This window comes from Pteropus alecto, unplaced genomic scaffold (assembly GCF_000325575.1).
Source record: "Pteropus alecto unplaced genomic scaffold, ASM32557v1 scaffold76, whole genome shotgun sequence".
NCBI classification, from domain to species: Eukaryota; Metazoa; Chordata; class Mammalia; order Chiroptera; family Pteropodidae; genus Pteropus; species Pteropus alecto.
In genome coordinates, this window is record NW_006443138.1 from 22082538 (window position 1) to 22101929 (window position 19392).

Consider the following 19392-nt stretch of genomic DNA (forward strand, 5'->3'; position numbering starts at 1 on the left):
TAAAACCATGCTGATATATATATATATTTACTTAATTATTAATTATATTTATTATATATAAAATTATAAATATTATATTTATTTCAAATAAAATGAAAATGGCAGGTGGTCATATTGGAGGTAAAACAAGTTCATATTTCATTAGTCCAATGAGAAACAACATACCAAAATTCCAAAAATCTTCAAGGTTAAACTGAACATAGTGCTTTGTTTATTAAGTGTATTCATTTTTGTAAAATGCAACTATTTAAAACTGGATGAACACTGACTGATAATGACATCAAATAGGAACAGATGCCCTAGAAAACATAAAGGATACAAAAAACGCCAACGAATATGTACTAACTTATAAATGTTAACAGCCATTCCTTAAGGAAGTCGGGCTTATCAGGGAAAAACAAGCACACAGTCAGAATGAGAACTGCTTGGAGAACTTCCAGTTCAACTATCTCATTTCAAGAGGTGAAACAGGCTCAGAGACACACTTGTTTATGGAGTGACTAAGACCTTAGATCTCCTGACCACCAAAATCAGTGTTCTTTCTACAATGGTGCACTTGAATTCAATAGACGATGTTAACCAAAGATGGTAACTGATGCCTGTTGGGTATGTTCGCTGTACTGAATTTCCTTTTCCTGAAATGAGCCAGATTTTGGGGGAGATTGTGGGATTCTGTTCTGCCCATGAGATAATATAATGAAATAATCAGAATGGTAATGAAAAAGGTGGACCAAGCATGAATCCTACTTAAAAGAAGATCTCTATTAACGAGGTATTCAAAATAAGTAAGAAGAGAAACCTCAGAACCTGAAAACACAATTTTAAAAAAAGGCGAGATAAAAGGCACATAAAGATGTTTAAGAAAAACCTGCATGTTTGGTTTGACTGACTTGTAGAACGATAATAAATTAGCTCACAGAAATTATACACCATATGTTAACCTTCCTTTATGAAAATGTTAATATAGATTCTCTATCAGTTTTAAAGAAATGGTAACGGACTTAAAATGAATAATGCATATACCATTACCACCTATTTTTTAAAAATAACATGCATTTGCAAGTCAGCTGCCTATAATAAAAATGAGGTACATCTCATTTTTTCTGGAATTTTATTTTATATATACACTGTTAAAGCCATTCAATCCAAATAATCTAAAATGTCACTTTGTGGCCCCTTTTTCCAGATACCATAATTTTTTTGGAAATATTCTCTACATGAACTGAAACTCAAGATTTTTCCTGTGCTGCATTTTGGATTAAATTATGTAACAAAATGATAGGAAATCTAAAGTAGGTAGTATTTTATATTTTTGTAAAAATATTTATTCTAAAAATGCAGAAATAGGTCAAAGAGCCAAAGATAGACATTAGCATCCTAACCAGTTATGAATGCATTATCTTAATATTGTTTTAAAACTTGTTCTAAAAAGCAAGTTAAAAAACTATATAAGAAACTAAAAGTGTTTTTTTATATAGACATAATCATAATTAACAGCAAGTTAGGTATTAGAATATTACGTTAAAAAAAAACTATATCCCTACATGCCCTTTCGACTTAGAATGGTTAACAACTTAGAATCAAGTAACATAAATGGTCAGAGAAAATACGTACTAGAAAGTAAAAAAAAAAAAAAAAAAAAGTCACTTAAGGTTTTGAACAAAAAGTAATATTTTTACCTGGCCCCAGAGTAACGTTCCCATTCCCAGGAATATTGACCACAGCCACTGTTCTATTGATAGTTCTGAACAACTGAAAGGTTTTCCACCAAACTGCACAATTATTATCTGGAAGAATAATCAAGAGTAAATTTATTTAAATCTTTTAAATTTTCCAATTCAGGAGCTTCAAAAATTACCCAAATTTGTGTCCTCCTAAACTCAAGGTGTGCAACCATTATTCTGATGGTGGCATATATAAATATTCACAGCTAAAAATAAGACAAGTGAAATAAAGTAAAATCTCTCCATCCAAAATTTTAAATGCAGGTATATTTCATGTTTAAATTATGCATACTAAAAATTAAAAAAAAATTCTCATGATCAATAAGGTAACTTTATACTATTTCCAATATAATCTCAAGTAACTACATTCTCCTGTTTAAGTTTTTAAATAATTTATGCCTTTCCACAAAAGATAGTACTTTTGTGGAAGACTATATGTTATAGAAAAGTGGACACAATATTTAATCTTTTTTTCTTCTATACAGTATTCATTCCAAATTAACAATTAAATGTTAAGACAAATATAAATGGACTGTAAAAGAACAGCAACCTGCAAAGTTCTATGAAATGCGTGCTAACTCAGGTGGTATACTCTCATAAATTTGTTCTCCCTTATAAAGAGAGAAGTCCAATGATCTGCATAAGTAAAATTCATAATACAGTGCCAATGCTTCCCTGTTTAAAGAAACTAAAAACAGGATAAATGAGACTATTAACAGTTAAATAACAATATTCACCCTGTTATGAGTCTGATAGGCTTCTTTTTCATATGGCAGTTAATAGCTGCCAAATATTGAAATTAAAAAAAATCATTTTGATATTAACATTTTAAAACTTTGCTTTTTAAATTCCATTCTTTGTAGCTATACTTTATTCCAAATTCAAGTGATAGGTATCTGTCAATTCTACTGTCCTTCAAAGTCAAGGTAATTTGTACACTTGTACAGATGGACTCCAAAATTTTTTTTTTTTTTTAGTAGTCCAACCTATTGATTATAACCAATTTGGCAATCTCGCTTGGATTTTAGCAGATATATCAAACTGGAATAATTCTTTTTAAACCAAAAGAAAAAAAAAGCATGAAAAAAGTTCAACATTTGTGTTTTTAATTTTTTTTTAATTTAAAATTTATCTTTATCTTTTAGTACAATGAAAGATATGAAAAAGATATTAAGATGCCACGGAAGCAAACATGACTAATATCATTGGTGATTTAGTTTCATAAGAAATAATCTTTCATTTTAGAGTAGGAAGAAATAAAACTAGTTGTGGAATTTATTTCTAAAAATAAGAAACTAAGTTTCCATATTCTTTAATATACAGCTTAGATCAACATGATACTATAGAATTGTGTATTTAGGTGTGTCACAGCATTTCCTTAATGTGTGTAAGGCAACCTCGAATCAGCTGTTGTCTTCTAAATTTTGAAGGGGATTAACAAAGTTCAACAGTTTTCTAAACTGAAAGATCTCCCAAAGACTGAGTTGTTAATTTAGAAAAAGAAAAGAAAAAGCAGCTGACATTTGAGTATTTCCTTCCAGGCATTAAGCCCAGAACTTCACATGCAGTCTCTCTCCCTGCTTCAGTAATTTTCTGATGTGACCTAATATTTTCATCCCCATTTCACAGATGAAGAAATTAGAGCTTGTCCAGATCATACAACTACTGAGGCAGCACCTTGATTTGACACCAAGACTGATAAGACTCCTAAATTCATACTCTTAAGTACTATGTTATATGGTTTGAAGAACCTCCATGAAGTGGGTAGAATAGACAATTTCCTAAACTTACTGAGGATGTAAGAGCAACTCAAAAGACTAGGGTTTTATGGAATACATTTTGAAAACACTGATTCTGTGTTAATTGCTACAAAGTAGAAAAACTAAAAATATTTACAAAGAGTTAAGAATAATTATGTACTTTATGATGTCAAAAAAAAAAAAAAAGGTAAAATAAGAATCAGCTAGTTAAGTAAAAGAGATAGAAGTTAAATTTAATATAATTTATAAGAAGAAGCCCTTCAGGTACCTCAGGTCTATAATCAAGACTTTGGCTAGATTGTTTTTAGAAACAAACAAAATGAGATATGTGTAAATCAAGGGTCATGTTTTCCTACCCAGCTGACTCTCTATAAGTGTTATTCAAAGTACTAATCCATGACAAGAGGAGATAAGGAACGTGTACTGGAGTGCAAACCAATACCCTGTTTGCACGGTACTGCTGCTGCTAAGACTACTAAAAACAAAACTCCACAAAAACCCAGCAACGAAAAACCCTAATCTGAAACATACAGTGTGATTTAGCGAAGTTGCTGATTTACAATCTGGCACATGCTCCTTGTCTCACTGTTCACTTGTAACAAAGTGACTGTGGACTAGTGGCTGGTCCACAGACCAGACCATGCTTTGAGTTGCACTGGCTTATTTATAAGGCATTGAAGAATGTTAGGTGTATCAAGCTTTGTTGGGAACTAAGTTACCAGATTTGCCTGATACAGAGATAGGTAGTTAAAATTTTGCAATCCCCATATACTAAAAACAAAGCTAATTTTGTACAAAGTAAAAGCTAACATTTTAGCATGTCATCAACAATGATTTTTATAAAATCTGAAAAAAATACTTTCAGAAACTATATAGCAAGTAAGCAACATTTCTCCTGAAATTTATAGAAACTGAAAGCTAAAAGAGAAATCATTTTTACAGAAATAATTAAGTCTATGGTTTTGAGTTTCGGTATCCACAGTGCACCAGGTATAGACTGATTAAATGTTTAAAATTCTTAGATCTTCATTTTGAAACAAGCACCACCACCAATTCACTGCTGAAAAAGCTCACTTTTTACTTTAAAATTTTATTTTGTTTACTGACTCCCTGGTGTGATTATAGCATTCATTTACCTGTTCTGATTCCAGATTCTATTATAGAATCATTTGCACAGAAGAGGATCACAGAATCCAAGATAATATAAAAACATAAGTATAAGACATAGTTAAATAAAATCACCACATGCAAAATGATCCTAGTTTTGTTCTTAGAATGACCTCTATAATGGGAAGATGGGAAGATTTTCAGTCCTTCCTACTCATTCCCAAACCCACCCCTCACACTCCATTCTCCATTCCCTTTTCTGCCTTGTTTTATTACAAAATATTATAATATTACAAAACAGACATGTACCAACTCAGGATGCAGCCATTCAGAATCGCATGGAATTTAAATGTACATTTCAAAACCTTCTATTATTTAATAAACTCAACTGTAGAAATACAACTGCTATTAATTGCAAGAAGAAATTAAGAGATCACTCTAGCTACCCTAGAAAGTGGCAAACTGTAAGATTTACCTTAAATATCAAAATGATAAGTTTTAATAACAATAAGGTAGAATGAAACCATCAGAATCAGACCGAGTGTGAAGTATCACAACTTCAGAACCTGTACTGCAATTAAAGTAGTGTTAGCTTAACATATTCTCACATGAATTTCAGAATAGGGCAAATTTTCACTTGAGTTATGATATTTAAAACTTTTAAAAATGTCATCAAGGCAATAAATACATGGAAGCCTCACACATTGCAGTCAAGTAATCTCTGGAACAAGCCACCTGTTTACCGAATATCTCCCATAATAATAATGGGAGAAATAATAATTTGACATAATAATCAAATTTGAAACAATCTTTTCCAATTACCCACCTGCACCACAAAAGTGCCTAAAACAATTGTGCAGAAGATGGCATTATTAAAGATTCCTTCAAACACATTTCTTTCACCATGAATTTTCCGGGCATTTATTTCGTTGAAAAGTTGCATCAGCACAAAGGTATTAAAAACAATAGTGTAATGTTCCGAAGGAGGAGCATGCAAAGGAGCGTTTCTTCCACTATCAATATCAAAAAACTTTTCTCCTGAAAAAATGAGAAATTACTATTTTGTAATTATCGCACAAAATAATTTAACATCTTCAAGGAGGTATGCAGTAACAAAACCTAGCCAGACCTTTATTTGATTCCAAATGATAGCGGACAAAGAGTTGGCGAGGACCTAAGATGACCTAATTTTCTCTCGTTTTACAGATGAGGAAACTGAAGTCCTCAAAAGTATGGTGACATGCTTAAGACCACATATCAAATCAGGACAAGAAATTAGGCTTCTTTTTACTACTCCCAGCCCCCATTTATCACACTGCTTCCCAAAATTTACTAAGTATCCACTGACAAAGAGGAGAAATTAAAGGTAAACAAGGAGTTAGAAAGAAACAACTTATGTTCTTGAAAAATCTGTATCGTTAAAATATCGGAGACATTAACTTGGAACAGAAACAACTGAAGCTTTATCAGGCATTGAATTCTTACCAGCAAACAAGAGTGTAAAGACTACTACAAGTTGATAGAATGCATGACCCAAAATATTCTTCATCATGGTGCGCGAGATGAGAGGCTTATTTCTACCATAAGGTTTCCGAAGCAAGAGAGATTCAGTGGGGGGTTCGGTTGCCAGAGCCAGGGAAGCGAGTGTATCCATTATGAGGTTTACCCACAGCATCTGCACAGCCTTAAGCGGTGAATCCTAGAAAAGACAGGTTTCCTAATAGACATTCACAACTATTCAGGGACTCAGTACTTCTCAGGAAGCCTTTTGTATTTAAAAACTTAAAAAATAGGACAGAATTGTATTTTTATATTAGTTAACCTAAAATATTAAGCTTCAGCTTACTTAAATATTTAAGTATTTTAGAAAGACATATTATACACACATTTGCTTTAAAATCAACAAGTTTTAATGAACAAACTGTCAACCTACTTGAGTAATACAGGCGCCCGTGAAAGCAACAATCACTGCTACTACATTAACGGTAAGCTGGAACTGAAGGAATTTTGAGATGCTGTCATAGACATTACGTCCCCACATAACTGCTTTAACAATGCTTGTAAAGTTGTCATCTGTGAGAATGATATCGGATGCTTCTTTAGCTACGTCAGTTCCAGCGATGCCCTATTAAAAAAATTCTGTGAATTAGACTAAAAGTTTAAAATATAACTTTTAAATATTCAGATAGTATCAAGTAATAAGCAAAAAATTTACCAATATACTTAAAAATTGACTTAAATTGACTATAAAGAAGGTAATATAGTTATCCTAAGATATTGTCTTTTTGAAAAACATTCAACTTTAGGAGAAATCAAACATAAAAGATTAAGGCACTGACAGTAAAGTTCAAATTAGGTTTAAAAAAAAAAAAAAAAAAAGAGGACTGGACAAAGGCATTACCCCAGTTCCTTCCAAAAGGCACACAAAAAGATATATTAAAAAATGAAAACTCAAAGACAGAGTTAGTGGGAAAGGAGACACAGCAAGAAAATTTTAAAAGGCTGGAATGTAGATAATAAAATAGTAAGGCGAACCCTAGGAAACAGAATCCTAACCCAACAGTAAGGAAAGTGGAGAAGTAGCCTTTTTTTGCACTACAGAACTCATGTATGTAAGGCTCAGGACTTGGCAGTGCCGTGTAGCACTGGCTGTAGGGGTGAAGGTGTGAATAAAAACAGGAGGATTTCTCAAAAGTCTACCAACGACACTGAAAAAGTACTTAGATGGTCCAAACTAAGAACATCAATGTCTGTCAACAGTAGAATGAGATAGATTAATAAGTTATGGATTAATAAAACTGAATGAAACACAAAAGTAATCTTCAGAATACTGGTTATCTTTGCAGTCAGGGCAGTAATTAGAAGGAAGGGTGACTCAGGCATCTGGGGTGTAGATAATATTCTATTTCTTATCTGACATAGAACAGGTCTGTTTGCTTGTGATAATCCATTCTGTTGTGTACTTATTACTCGGGCACTCTTCTGTGTGTGTTATATGTAATAACAAAACAAAAAGGCAGCTTAGATCCTCAGAGCAACTTCTCAAATCCATTCAACCAGGCAATCTCCCACTCCCTCTGACATGGCAGAACACTGCCTTCTATTTTACTAGAGGGAGTATGACAGAGAATGTCTAGATTGAAGGGTATATGAGCACTGCTCAGAGTATAAGGGTGTTATATTGGAAAAAAAAAGAGGTTTAGTTAACTCTGTTTAATGAATGTTGAGACCTTTCTTTCTCTTCCTACTTGTTTCCCAGAATACCAGTATTGAGGACTGTTCTCTAGGCAGCAGATTAAAGGTCCTTTTCTGGGAAATCTGATCTTTTAGGAGAAATACCTAAAAATATTACAATTCAAGGTATCACAGCCAAGGCAGATCACTTTACTGAGAAGCTTCTGGTTGACAAACCCCACCTATAGGCCCAAGGCTTTTTAGCTTTTCAGCTCCATATCAGCAAATAGGCAGAGAATATGAAGAATCACCTGACATCTGAGAAAAGCACTAACCTGAAAGACAGACTAAACCAAAAGGAAAATGAAGACAGACTCTGCAGAGACAAAAGCTCATTTAAAAAAAAAAAAAAATCAAACCTTTAGAAAGGTAAAAAGTACATCCATGAAATAAGAACAGGATATTAAAATAAGAACAAAAACTCAAGAGAACCAAAAACAACTCTTGGAAATTAAATATATGACTCAGAGAAATGAAAAACAACAGGAGTTGAGGAAATGGCCCTGAAAATAAAGCAAGATGACAAAGGTATGGTAAACAGGAAAAAAGAAACAAGATAATTTAAGTTCAAGAAGTTCAAAATCAGGGGGGATATTTCACAAAGAAGAAACAGTGGAGAGGAAATGGGACTAGTATAGGAAAATTTCACAAAATTGAAGAAAATGAGTTTTCATAGTAAAAAGCTGTTCTAAGACAAATCATCATGGCATTCAGAGGACTAAAAACAAATACGTATATACTCCTAGAAAGGAAAAAGGAAAAAAACAAAACAAAACCAAGAGGTTCAAAATTCAAAATGGTATGTAAACAACAGCAGAGGAACAAATTCAGAATTCTAAATGAAAATGATTTTCAGGCTAGATTTTTACACCAAGTCAGATTAAGAATCAAGAGTGACAAGAGAATGGAGATTTCGGTTATAAAAGTTATTGAAAAGTTTAACTCTCATAATCCTTTTTCTCAGGAAACTACTGGAGGAGATAGCCCTACTACATGAGGGAGTAAACACAAAAAGGCAATGGCATCAAATCCAGGAAATACAAGACCCAATATAAGATAGAGGTAAAGGAAATCCTCAGGAATGGGAAAAACAAGCCAGCTGTGTAGCAGGCCTAGCAAACGGTTCAGATTAAAGCATGTCAGAGGATCTGGGATAGGTAGGTATATCTAAGAAGGTGAAACTGGTAAAAGTGCCAGATGTCTCTGATGCAATGAAAGGAGAATTTGGTGATGAATTATTGTTAAGTATATAGAAAAACTAAGCAAAAATAAATAAATAAACTTAAAAGAAAGTGAATGAAAAAGACAACCTACAGGGAATACAAAAAGTTGTGCAAGGAAATAAAATTAATTACAGATCACATGGCTCGGCCTGGAACAGCACTGACAATCCTGATAAGGATTATTTATTGAGGTATCCAAAATTATGATAAAATGCTGATGGAGGAATGATAGGATAGATAGTATGCATGAAAGCATACAGGGGTGAAAACAGTGTGTGTGCGCCTGTGTATATGTGCATGTGAAGTGCTAAATCCTTATTGTCCTTAATAAAAAGTCAACAGCAAATGCTTATATTTAAAAAAAAAAAAGCACTATAATCATTTAGATATACGGAGGCAAACAGCTAAAATAGTTGGTTTCCTTTAGTCAAAAAATGAGTTGGAAGAAATGATATGTAGTAGGGGACTTAGATATTAAGTCTTATAGAACTATTTAACTTTTTAAATGCTATGCATATATTGTTTTAATAAACACAAAAACAAGGTTCAAATCAAACTTATCTTGAAATATTCCATTAAGGAAGAATTTTAATCTATAATTTTAGTCTCTAGCTCCTAATCTGAATATTTTACTTTTAATGTGCAATGTATTTAACACATCTAAGCCCAATAGGTTTCTCTGCCTCTAATTATTCTCCTGTCTTTTACAAATGCAAATCTTATCACTCCACTGTTCAAAATCCTTCAAAATTTCCAGTTATTAAAATAGTCATGGGGATGGATGTAAATTATAACATAGGAAATATAGTCGATAACATTGTAATAACTATGTATGGTGTGAGATGGGTACTAGATCAGCGGGACTACGTTGTAAGGTATATAAATGTCTAATAACTGCTGTACACCTGAAAATAATATAATATTGTACGTCAACTATAATTGAAAAATAAACTAAAAAAAAAATCCTCCAAAATTTAAAAAGTAACTTTAAAATGTTAACTTGTGTCCAAAGAAAAACTAGTTCCATAATCAAACAAGCGTAAGAAACTTTCCATCAAAAAAAGGTAAATAGCTTTTTTATGAGCTTCTCCGGAGCTGTATGCTAACAAGCAACGTCTTCAAACTTATTTTACTCTATCAGAAGTCAGCTTGGGAAGTGCTTATCTACTGGTAAAATAAATTACTTACCTTGGTATTCTAGGCCCTTATCAGGTGGCCCCTGTCAACCCTTCCAGTTTCACATCCCTTTACCCACCAACACCACACCCGCTTCTATTTATGTTAAAACTATAGTCATAAGCTGTATAAAGATGTTTTAGTCAAGGAAGGACTGAATATATGATGGTGGTCCCAATAAGATTATTAATGGGGTTGAAAAATTCCTATTGCCTAGTGATGCTGTATTGTTGTAACATTATAGTGCATGCATTACTACTCATGTGTTTGTGGTGATGCTGGTGTAAACCCGTACTCAGTTACGTAAAATTATAACACATAGAATTATGTACAGGCCATTAATACTTGATAATGATAACAAATGACTATGCTACTGGTTTATGTATTTACTATACTAGACTTTTTATCGTTATTTTAGTATGCTCATTAAAAAAGAAGTATGCTGTATCACACTATGTATGCTGTTATGCCGGCAACAGCCTCATACATCTTGTTTACTGCATCTTGACTGCATCATTTTCCATTGTCCTTGATTTAATCTCAAGTTGTTTTGTACAGTAACATGCTGTATAGGCTTGTAGCCTAGGAGCAACAGGCTATATTAGTAGCCGTGTGAGTTACCAGATCATGGTATCGCAGTGCTTGTGTTAAGGTAACCCTTATTTTATTTAATAATGGGCCATTATTAAGGACTTCTAGGTGCAAAGTAGGCTATACGATTTAGGTTTGTGTCAGTGTACTCTATGATGTTTGTACAATGACAAAATGGCCTAACGACACGTCTCAGAATGTATCCCCGTTAAGCAGCACATACCTGTACCTGCAATTCACTAAAGGTTTCTTGGCTGTAATTTTCTGCATGCTCTTCTCCCTCCCTCAGCTCAAACAGCATTTCTTTCAGAAAACCTTTCGCAGTTGCCATTGGCAGAATCCATAACTTCTCCCTTGAGGCACTCAGTATGGTGTTGTATTTACTCTTTCACTGGCTGCCACTATGCTTTTCATCTATTTCCTTGTGTGCTAAACCTTTAGAAGGCAGCAACGACTCACTTCTAATGTTTCTGGACTGGAATACTGAAAATTGCTTCTTAATGTTTAGAGATTAAACAAGTAAATCCTTTATTAATCCAAACTTTAAGAAGAATATTTTAATTACCTTGGGGAAAATTTTATTATCATAGATGTATTTGGTTATAGAAATACATCATGGCCTTCAGTCTCTGATGACAGAAATATCTGTACAGGTGGTTAACTAAATTTTTTTGGTAAGAACAGTGTAATACAGTAGTCCCCCCTTATCTGTGGGGCATGTTTCAAACCCCAGTGAAAGCCTGAAATTGCAGATAGTGCCATTTCCTATACATACAGACCTACGACAAAGTTTAATTTATAAATTAGGCCCAGTAAAAAATTAAGAATATCTAACAGTCTATGGCCATGCCACCCTGAACATGCCTGATCTCGTCTCATCTCGGAAGCAAAACAGGGTCAGGCCTGATTAATACTTGGATGGGAGACCATCTAGGAATACCAGGTACTGTAGGCGTTAAAACAAACAAACAAACAAACAAACATCTAATAAAATAGAAATTATAAGAATATACTTTAATAGAAGTTATGTGAATATGCTCACTCTCAAAATATCTTATTTTACTATATTCACCCTTCTTATGATATGAGATGATACAATGCCTATGTGATGAGATAAAGTGAGGTAAATGATATGGCAACCTCAGCATACAATATTTTTCTTTAGTAAGTCAAGAACTTCTATCTTTTCACTTACATAAAGGAAGGACTTCACAGCTCCTCTTTGCCATATCTGTATTGCCAGCATCACTACTCTTACACTTTGGGGATATTATTAAATAAAATAAGGGTTATTTGAACACAAGCACTGCAATACCATGACAGTGGAGATGGTAATTTAGATGGCTACCAAGAGACTGATGGGTGGATAGCGCATACACTGTGGGTACCCTGGACAAAGGGATGACTCATATTCTAGACTGGATGGGGCATGCCAGTGCAAGATTTCAATATACTACCTAGAACAGCATACAATTTAAAACTATGAATTGTTTATTTCTGGAATTCTCCTTTTAATATTTTAGAACCGTGGTTGACCTTAGGTAACTGAAACCACAGGAAACAAAACCACGGATGGGGGCGGTTACTATATAGTAAAAAAATAATGCAACTATATTTATTTTAAATGTACCATGGAGGCTTGCTATCTAAAGGAATTCCAAGAGAAATGAGTAAATAAAGGAAAATGCCAGACTTCTTTGCAAGGTTAATAATGTACTCACATTAAAGTCCTTCTGTAAATCTGTTGTAAATTTTATTTTAATGTTGAATTTGCTAAATATATAGTGTATATATGTCCAGTGCGTGTATACATATATACTCACATATACACCTATCTTTACATTTATCTATCTACAGAGAGAACAGAAAGATAGATAGGGTTCTAAAATGCTGTTTCTGCCCGAAAAATAAGTTTAGAAAGAACTAATCAATAACAGTTTGTATCTAATAAAAGCCCAAGACAAATAATTTTGCCTTTCGATTTTAAAATATAAAATTGAAGAACTGAACAGATACACAATCAAAGTAAATTCAAGCTTGAGCAAGACTGTTTTTAAATCCAAGTCACTAAGCAATTATTGTTTCTCCACATCTAAAAAACAAATTTAGATTTTTTGATGTGCAACCATTAAAAAATGTGGCACAATAGGCCTAAAACCTTCAGGGCTTAAAAATCAAACAAACAAAGCAGCTGCTGTACTGTGTTTTTGTTTACATTACTGTATTTACCCTGTATATATTTAAAGCCTTTAGCATCTGCATTAAACACTTAAATTTTAGGAAGTTTTTTAAATTTTAAAATGCATTATAAAATGCCTGCCCAGTCAGCTATCTAGACTTAAGAATCCTGCTAAATGCTCAAGAGCAGCAGTGAGTGATCCTGTTTGCCTACAGCCAAAGGAACAACACTTAAATAGTCCTTACCCTTCAGCTAGTCTGTACGAGTCTTCAGAAGTTCATATCAATGTGCTCCCAAACATAATAAAGTTTGGGATAGGGTAGGGTGGGGATCTTTGGGTTCACAGCCAAGGGTTGAGAGCACCTTATCTATGTAATTTCCTTTTTCCATATCGCTCACTCCTGTTGAAGGGCTGCCCCCAGGGTGGTGGTTTTGCTAACCCCCTATTTCAGCAGCAAAATACCAGGACAAACTATGCAAATAAACTTTGGTATGCAAAAATATTCTCCTATCTGGAACTTCTGGGGCCAGACTGTTTCAGAATTCAGCTTCTCATATTTTAGAAAGATGAGGCACATAACTTCTATCACAAATGCTCCCAGAGGAGGTTAGCACCCCATAAAACCACATTAATATCTCTATGATGGCTATGAATGTTTATATTAAGTGGGACAAATAACATCCTTACATCAGTTCAGGATAAGTTTTGCAATCAAATAAGTCAGCTGCAAATCTAGGAAAGAAATTCTGGCTTTCAGATTTTTGAATTTGAGAATTACAATTATAGACCTGTATTTTCCAAAAATAAAATAAAACTAAATTAAAATTAAATTTTCTGTGGCACTGAAGATTTATTCCAACACTGAAAAATTGGAATAGAATCAAAGATATAAAAATCTAAATTCAATTATTAAACACTTATGTAGCATATGAATTTCATAATATCACTTTTATAGTAAATGCTTCATCAGTACTATGACTACCGTATAAGAAAATAATAATGAAATGCTTTAATTTTAAATTTGATTTAAAACATCAAATGTAAGTTGAGAACTTTTGGGGAAAAAGTATATTTTTTCAATCAGAAAAGATTCCACCTATTAAATACAAAATGATGACATTCAGTTACTCTTAAGAGACATTTTCAGTTGAGTGGAAGATTCTCAATTATTTTTTTAACTTTAATACATATAACTGTTCTGTCTCTTAAAAGGATTGTTGCAAGGTTCAGATGAAATAACAGACATATATTTTACAGAATATGGGTAAATGTATGATCTTATTATAACTATTCAAAAGAAGTCATCTTCTACCGCAGATTTCAGTGAATCAAATAAATGCATAAACTAACTAGACATAAATCAATTTAATCTTATACATTATTCCTCAAACTAATCTTAAGGGACAATGTCTAAAATCAATAGCAACTTAGTAAAACAAACAAACAAAAAACCCAGCCAGTAAATTACACTTGAGTAGATAAGTTCCTACCATTGCAAATCCAACGTCAGCTTTCTTTAGTGCTGGACCATCATTTGTACCATCACCCGTTACAGCTACAACCTGACGCTGATCTGAGACAGTGCTGTCAATTATACCTGAAACATAAATATTTGTGCTATAAAAAATTCCCTTTAATTAATAAGGTGATTCTGCAGTATAACCTGACAAGTCAGTTTTACAGACTCAAGGTTAAAAATAAATAATTAAACAAACAGAGGAATGAACACTGCTGAAATGTTGGGTAAGGACCAACTCCAGAAAACTAAAGTTACAGTAGGAACAATATCCTGTTTTAACCACTGAAGATTAACATATTCATCCAAGGTATCAAAAGAAAATGTATTTAATTTTACTGTAAAAGATGATATCCATGGCTTAATCTAACATTCAGTATCTATTACTATTTTAGGAAGCGGAACATATTTCTGTATTCAGAAACTGTGAAATAATTATAAAATTTACTAACCTTTAACCAGTGTATGTTTGTCAGTAGGAGATGATCTTGCAAGTACTCGAAGCTTTGGCCAAATCTTGTCTATCCGCTCTTGCTCAATCTATAAATTTTTGTCAAAGTTAAAATGTGCCCAAACCTAGTTTCATAATTCTAAATTAGTTATCTCACGAAAGCATCAGTGGTTCTCAAAAGTGTAGTTAACAGATCAGCAGCATCAGCAATTCCTGCGAACTTGTTAGAAATGCAAATCTTGAGCAAGGCTCCACGTTGATCTTATTAAATACTCTGGGGTGGGGCCTACCTATGTTTTAAAAAGCTCTTCGAGTAACCCTGATGCATACTCAGGTTTGGGAACCACTACAATATGTATCTTTATAAGATCAGAGCCTATGAAAATGGAAGCTCCTTAACTTAGCATAAAAAGCTCAGAGTTTGAGGTCCCCTAAAATATGCTTCATATCAACTTTTCCAAACTCATCTCTCATCACCTGCTTATACATACTATACTTCTGAAACTGGCCTAAACTTAAAAATAAGTGCTCACAAATTTATCACTTGTATGTTTTATTTTCTAAAATATTAGTGTTTTGCTTCTTGAAGTGTGGGCTGCATTTATTCATATGTGATGCCTAATGCACAGTGAATATTCAATATATATTTGTTGAATGAAATTTCTAATATATTAAAAATATATCACTTAAAAAATAAAAAACCCTTACCTCTCCTTTTTCATTTCGTATTCTCCTGTTGAAATCTTTACCTTCAAGGCACAGGAAATCTTCCCCAGGATGTAAAATACCACATTTGGTAGCAATAGCCCGAGCAGTATTAATATTATCACCAGTGACCATCCGCACAGTAATTCCAGCCCGCTGACATTTCTTTATTGCATCTGGTACCTGGTTTACATGGGAAAAAAAAAAAAAAAAATCCGTATTATGAAAGAAAATTAGTATTTCCAGAAGGAAAAAAATCTCACTGAATATGCATTACTTTATAGTCCCACGCATAATAACTTTAATTCATTCTCAATATTCAATATTTCTTGAATTATTCCCAAAAACCTCTTCTTTCCTCTTCCACTGCCACAGTCCTAGTTCAGGCTTCATTTTCGGCTGTCATGGAACTTAATTTGTTTGCATTATTTATTTACCGAAGGCTTTTCAAAGCCCACCCCCACCTTCCTCATCAACCATTACACAATTCTTCCCTGGCTGGCTTTCTACCTTTCTGGTTTTACTGCCCATAGAACACCAGAGTAAATGTTGGTATTCTTTAGGGTTATAGGTGGTTCACCTACTTTCATACCTTTGACTACCATCTGTGTGCTGATAACTTTCAAATCTACATCTTTTCTCCATATCACTGAGAGAGCTGGATTTACAGTTCCATGAGAAAAGTGGGCATCAGAATTTGGGGGCCCAAAATGGAGACCATGTTTTCTAAAACTACTTATCTAACAGGAACCTAAAGGTCATCTTGCCTCTTCCATCTCCCTTACCTTATACATCCTGACGGGCTTTAGATTTTACCTCAAACCTTCCCGTGTCTCCACTGTTTGTCCACTAAGCTAGTGCAACAGCTTTTTAATTCCTATCCCTGTCTTTATGTTTGTTACTCCTTTGAAATATCTCACATATTTGACAGGAGAATTCTTTTTCCAAAACACTTTCTTAAAAATACATGATGATCGCCCAACTGTTACACTGTAAATCACAAAGTCCTTACTATAACAGAGATTACACTGGAGCCTCAGAATAGTTTTCTAGATTTACCTAAAAAATTTCTCTACTATATAAAACTTGATAGATGAATAATCTACATATTATTTTTGTGCCTGTTTCTGTAGTTCCCTTTGCCTAGAAAATCCTTTCCTGTTCTTCTCTAACCAGAAAACCTATACTGATCCTATAAGAGCAGAGGTTGCAAAAGAAAATGCTTACAGGGCCACGCAGGTAACATAAAAGAAGAAAACAGGCTGAAAGTGACAAACCCCAGATGAATGACTAATGAAAGAGCTACTTAGTTCATGACTATTTTTACCATGGAAGAATGAGTGCCCAATGTGACAGAACCTACAATTTTAAGAGAAAGCATAAACCCAGATTTGTGTGTACTCTCTCAATATTTAATGTTTTAAACACACACACACAAACACACACACACACAAAGATAATGTCACTGAAGGCTAAATCTGACCTATAAGCTGTCTGTGACTTCTACTGTAAATACAGTTTAAGTGTAACGTCTCTGGGTGCTTTCATGGCCTACCTAAAAAGAACTGTGCCTCATTTTCTATACATATCTCTATTATAGCTCATACATCATATTATAGTTATTCATTTACCTGAGTTTCTAGTAAATCAATGAGCTTCTTGAGAGTAGAACCCTGACCTCCTCATGTCTGCATCACCAATGCCTGGCACAAAGCCTTTTATTCATTTAACAAATGTAAGTGGAGCTCAGTATTTGCTGAACTACTGAATTAAGTATCTTCCGGAAAATAGTCACCCTTAGGCATTTTCCAAGGACAAGCATCATCCAGACAGGGTACTATGGATATCACTGTGTCTTAGAACATGTGTGCAATTTAATTACTGGCAACATACATAAATATGTATCTATAAATTATAAGTTTTACAATGTAAAAATATATCCCTCTATCCAGTGAACTCTTAGTCATTCAATTCATTGGGGAGAAACATCATATGCATTCACTTAAACTAACAATGAATGCCAGGCACTATGCTAGATGATGGTGACACAGAGCTGAATTAAAGAACGGAGCCTCCCAGAGTATTATTAAAAAAAAACAAAAACAGAATTTGATTTTGAAAACACTGTATAAATGTAATATATATCCTGATATTTTATTTGAGATAAAATATAACCAAAACTTGTCCATCTAAGCACTCACTGATCAGGTGGTGTCCTGAGATCATTTGGAATAGGAGAACAATGAATAAGAGGAAGAAACTGGTCTCAGGTTAAAATTATGTGGCAAATAATATTTAAGAAAAAAACAAACTAACACTTATTAAACTGCTCACTAACCACCACGTAAATACTTCCACTTAAAACTCACAAACTACCTCCACTTCACAGATAAGAAACGGAAGAGAAGTACCTTGTTCAAGTACCTATGTACATGAAATAAAGCTGGATTTGTTCTAGATATCTAATTAATCTAAATTCTCTACATCAGAACTTCATAGTACAGAATGCTCAGAGAAAGCTGTTTCATATTACAGTTTTATTTTAGTAAAAAAATACCCATCTCATTTTGTGATACTGAAAAAATTAAGTGTCACTTACATGTTTAAAAATAAGACAAAACTCTCCATCAACCTCAATGCCAAGAACACAACAGCAATACTTTCCAAAGGACAAAACTTCTAGACATCTTGATTTAATATTATATTTAGATAAGACTTAAGCTGTAAGCTAATGTGTAATAAAACTTCGAAAGGTTTTCCTCTAACCAATAGTTGGCAAAAATGGTCCACCTGGATGTTTCATAAGCATCTGAAACTCCAAAACTCCAAACTGAATTTATCTTGATCTCTAAATATGCTGCTTCTTCTGATTCTCTTATTACAGTGGTGATAACAACTACGACCTACCCAGTATGCAAGTTAGACACTGACTTCCCCTCTTCTAGATTTGTGGAGATATCACAGTATTAAACTCTCGTTAGCTATATACTCCCCTCAGGAGATCTCCATTAGCTTCAAATGAATGCTTCAGCCTAGACCACTTCCAGGCTCCGCTGTCCCAATGCCTAACTTGATATACATTTGGGTGTTTCAGACACACCAACAATGTTAAAAAATGGGTATCCAAACTCAACCTAGTCATTCCTAATTCATTCTACCTCTGTTTACTTTGAAATCATCCCTTTCTATCTTCCCTGCCACAATTGTAGTTCTAAGCCATGATCATCTCTTGCCTGAGATTACTGCAATAATCTTACTGGCTTCCCTGCTTCTATTCCTCTATCTTATTTCTTACATAGTACCCAAAATAGTATTTTAACAATACAAATCATGTCACTATCTAGCCTGAATGTCTTTAGTTTTAGGATACAATCCAGAGTGCCTACTGCCTAGTATGGCCAAAGATAATCGCATCTGCCTCTTCTTGTCCACACTTCTCACCAGACTGGCTTCCTTTCCATCTCTGAAATATATAAATACTTCCTCACCTCCAGGCCCCTGCATATTTTGTTCCATTTGCCTGGAATACTTTTCTTGCAGCTATTTATATGGCTGGATCACTTTTAGCCATTAGATTGCAGCTAGTATCATATCCTCAGAGATTCTTAGTGTGGTCTCTCAATTATCTTAATTTTATCGCCCTGTGCATATCCTTTACAGTTTTTACCACATCTGTACTTATCTGATGTCATCTTGCCCAAACCACCCCGCCGCCCGCCGCCCCC

The 19392-nt window shown here is 33.8% G+C and overlaps 1 protein-coding gene and 1 pseudogene across 2 annotated transcripts in view; one reads left to right on the top strand and one right to left on the bottom strand.

Annotated features, from left to right (window-relative positions):
- Positions 1-19392, bottom strand: part of ATP2B1 (ATPase plasma membrane Ca2+ transporting 1) — a 111818-nt gene that overhangs the window by 12173 nt on the left and 80253 nt on the right. For both annotated transcript variants that reach the window (XM_006923818.3, XM_015598507.2), the window contains 7 exons: positions 15671-15850; positions 14964-15051; positions 14486-14592; positions 6525-6716; positions 6077-6290; positions 5418-5629; positions 1680-1787 (listed from right to left, as the gene is read on the bottom strand). In XM_006923818.3, the coding sequence (XP_006923880.1) occupies positions 1680-1787; positions 5418-5629; positions 6077-6290; positions 6525-6716; positions 14486-14592; positions 14964-15051; positions 15671-15850 (1101 nt within the window). The remainder of the gene's footprint in view (positions 1-1679; positions 1788-5417; positions 5630-6076; positions 6291-6524; positions 6717-14485; positions 14593-14963; positions 15052-15670; positions 15851-19392) is intronic.
- LOC112472470 lies at positions 11652-11770 on the top strand (annotated as a pseudogene).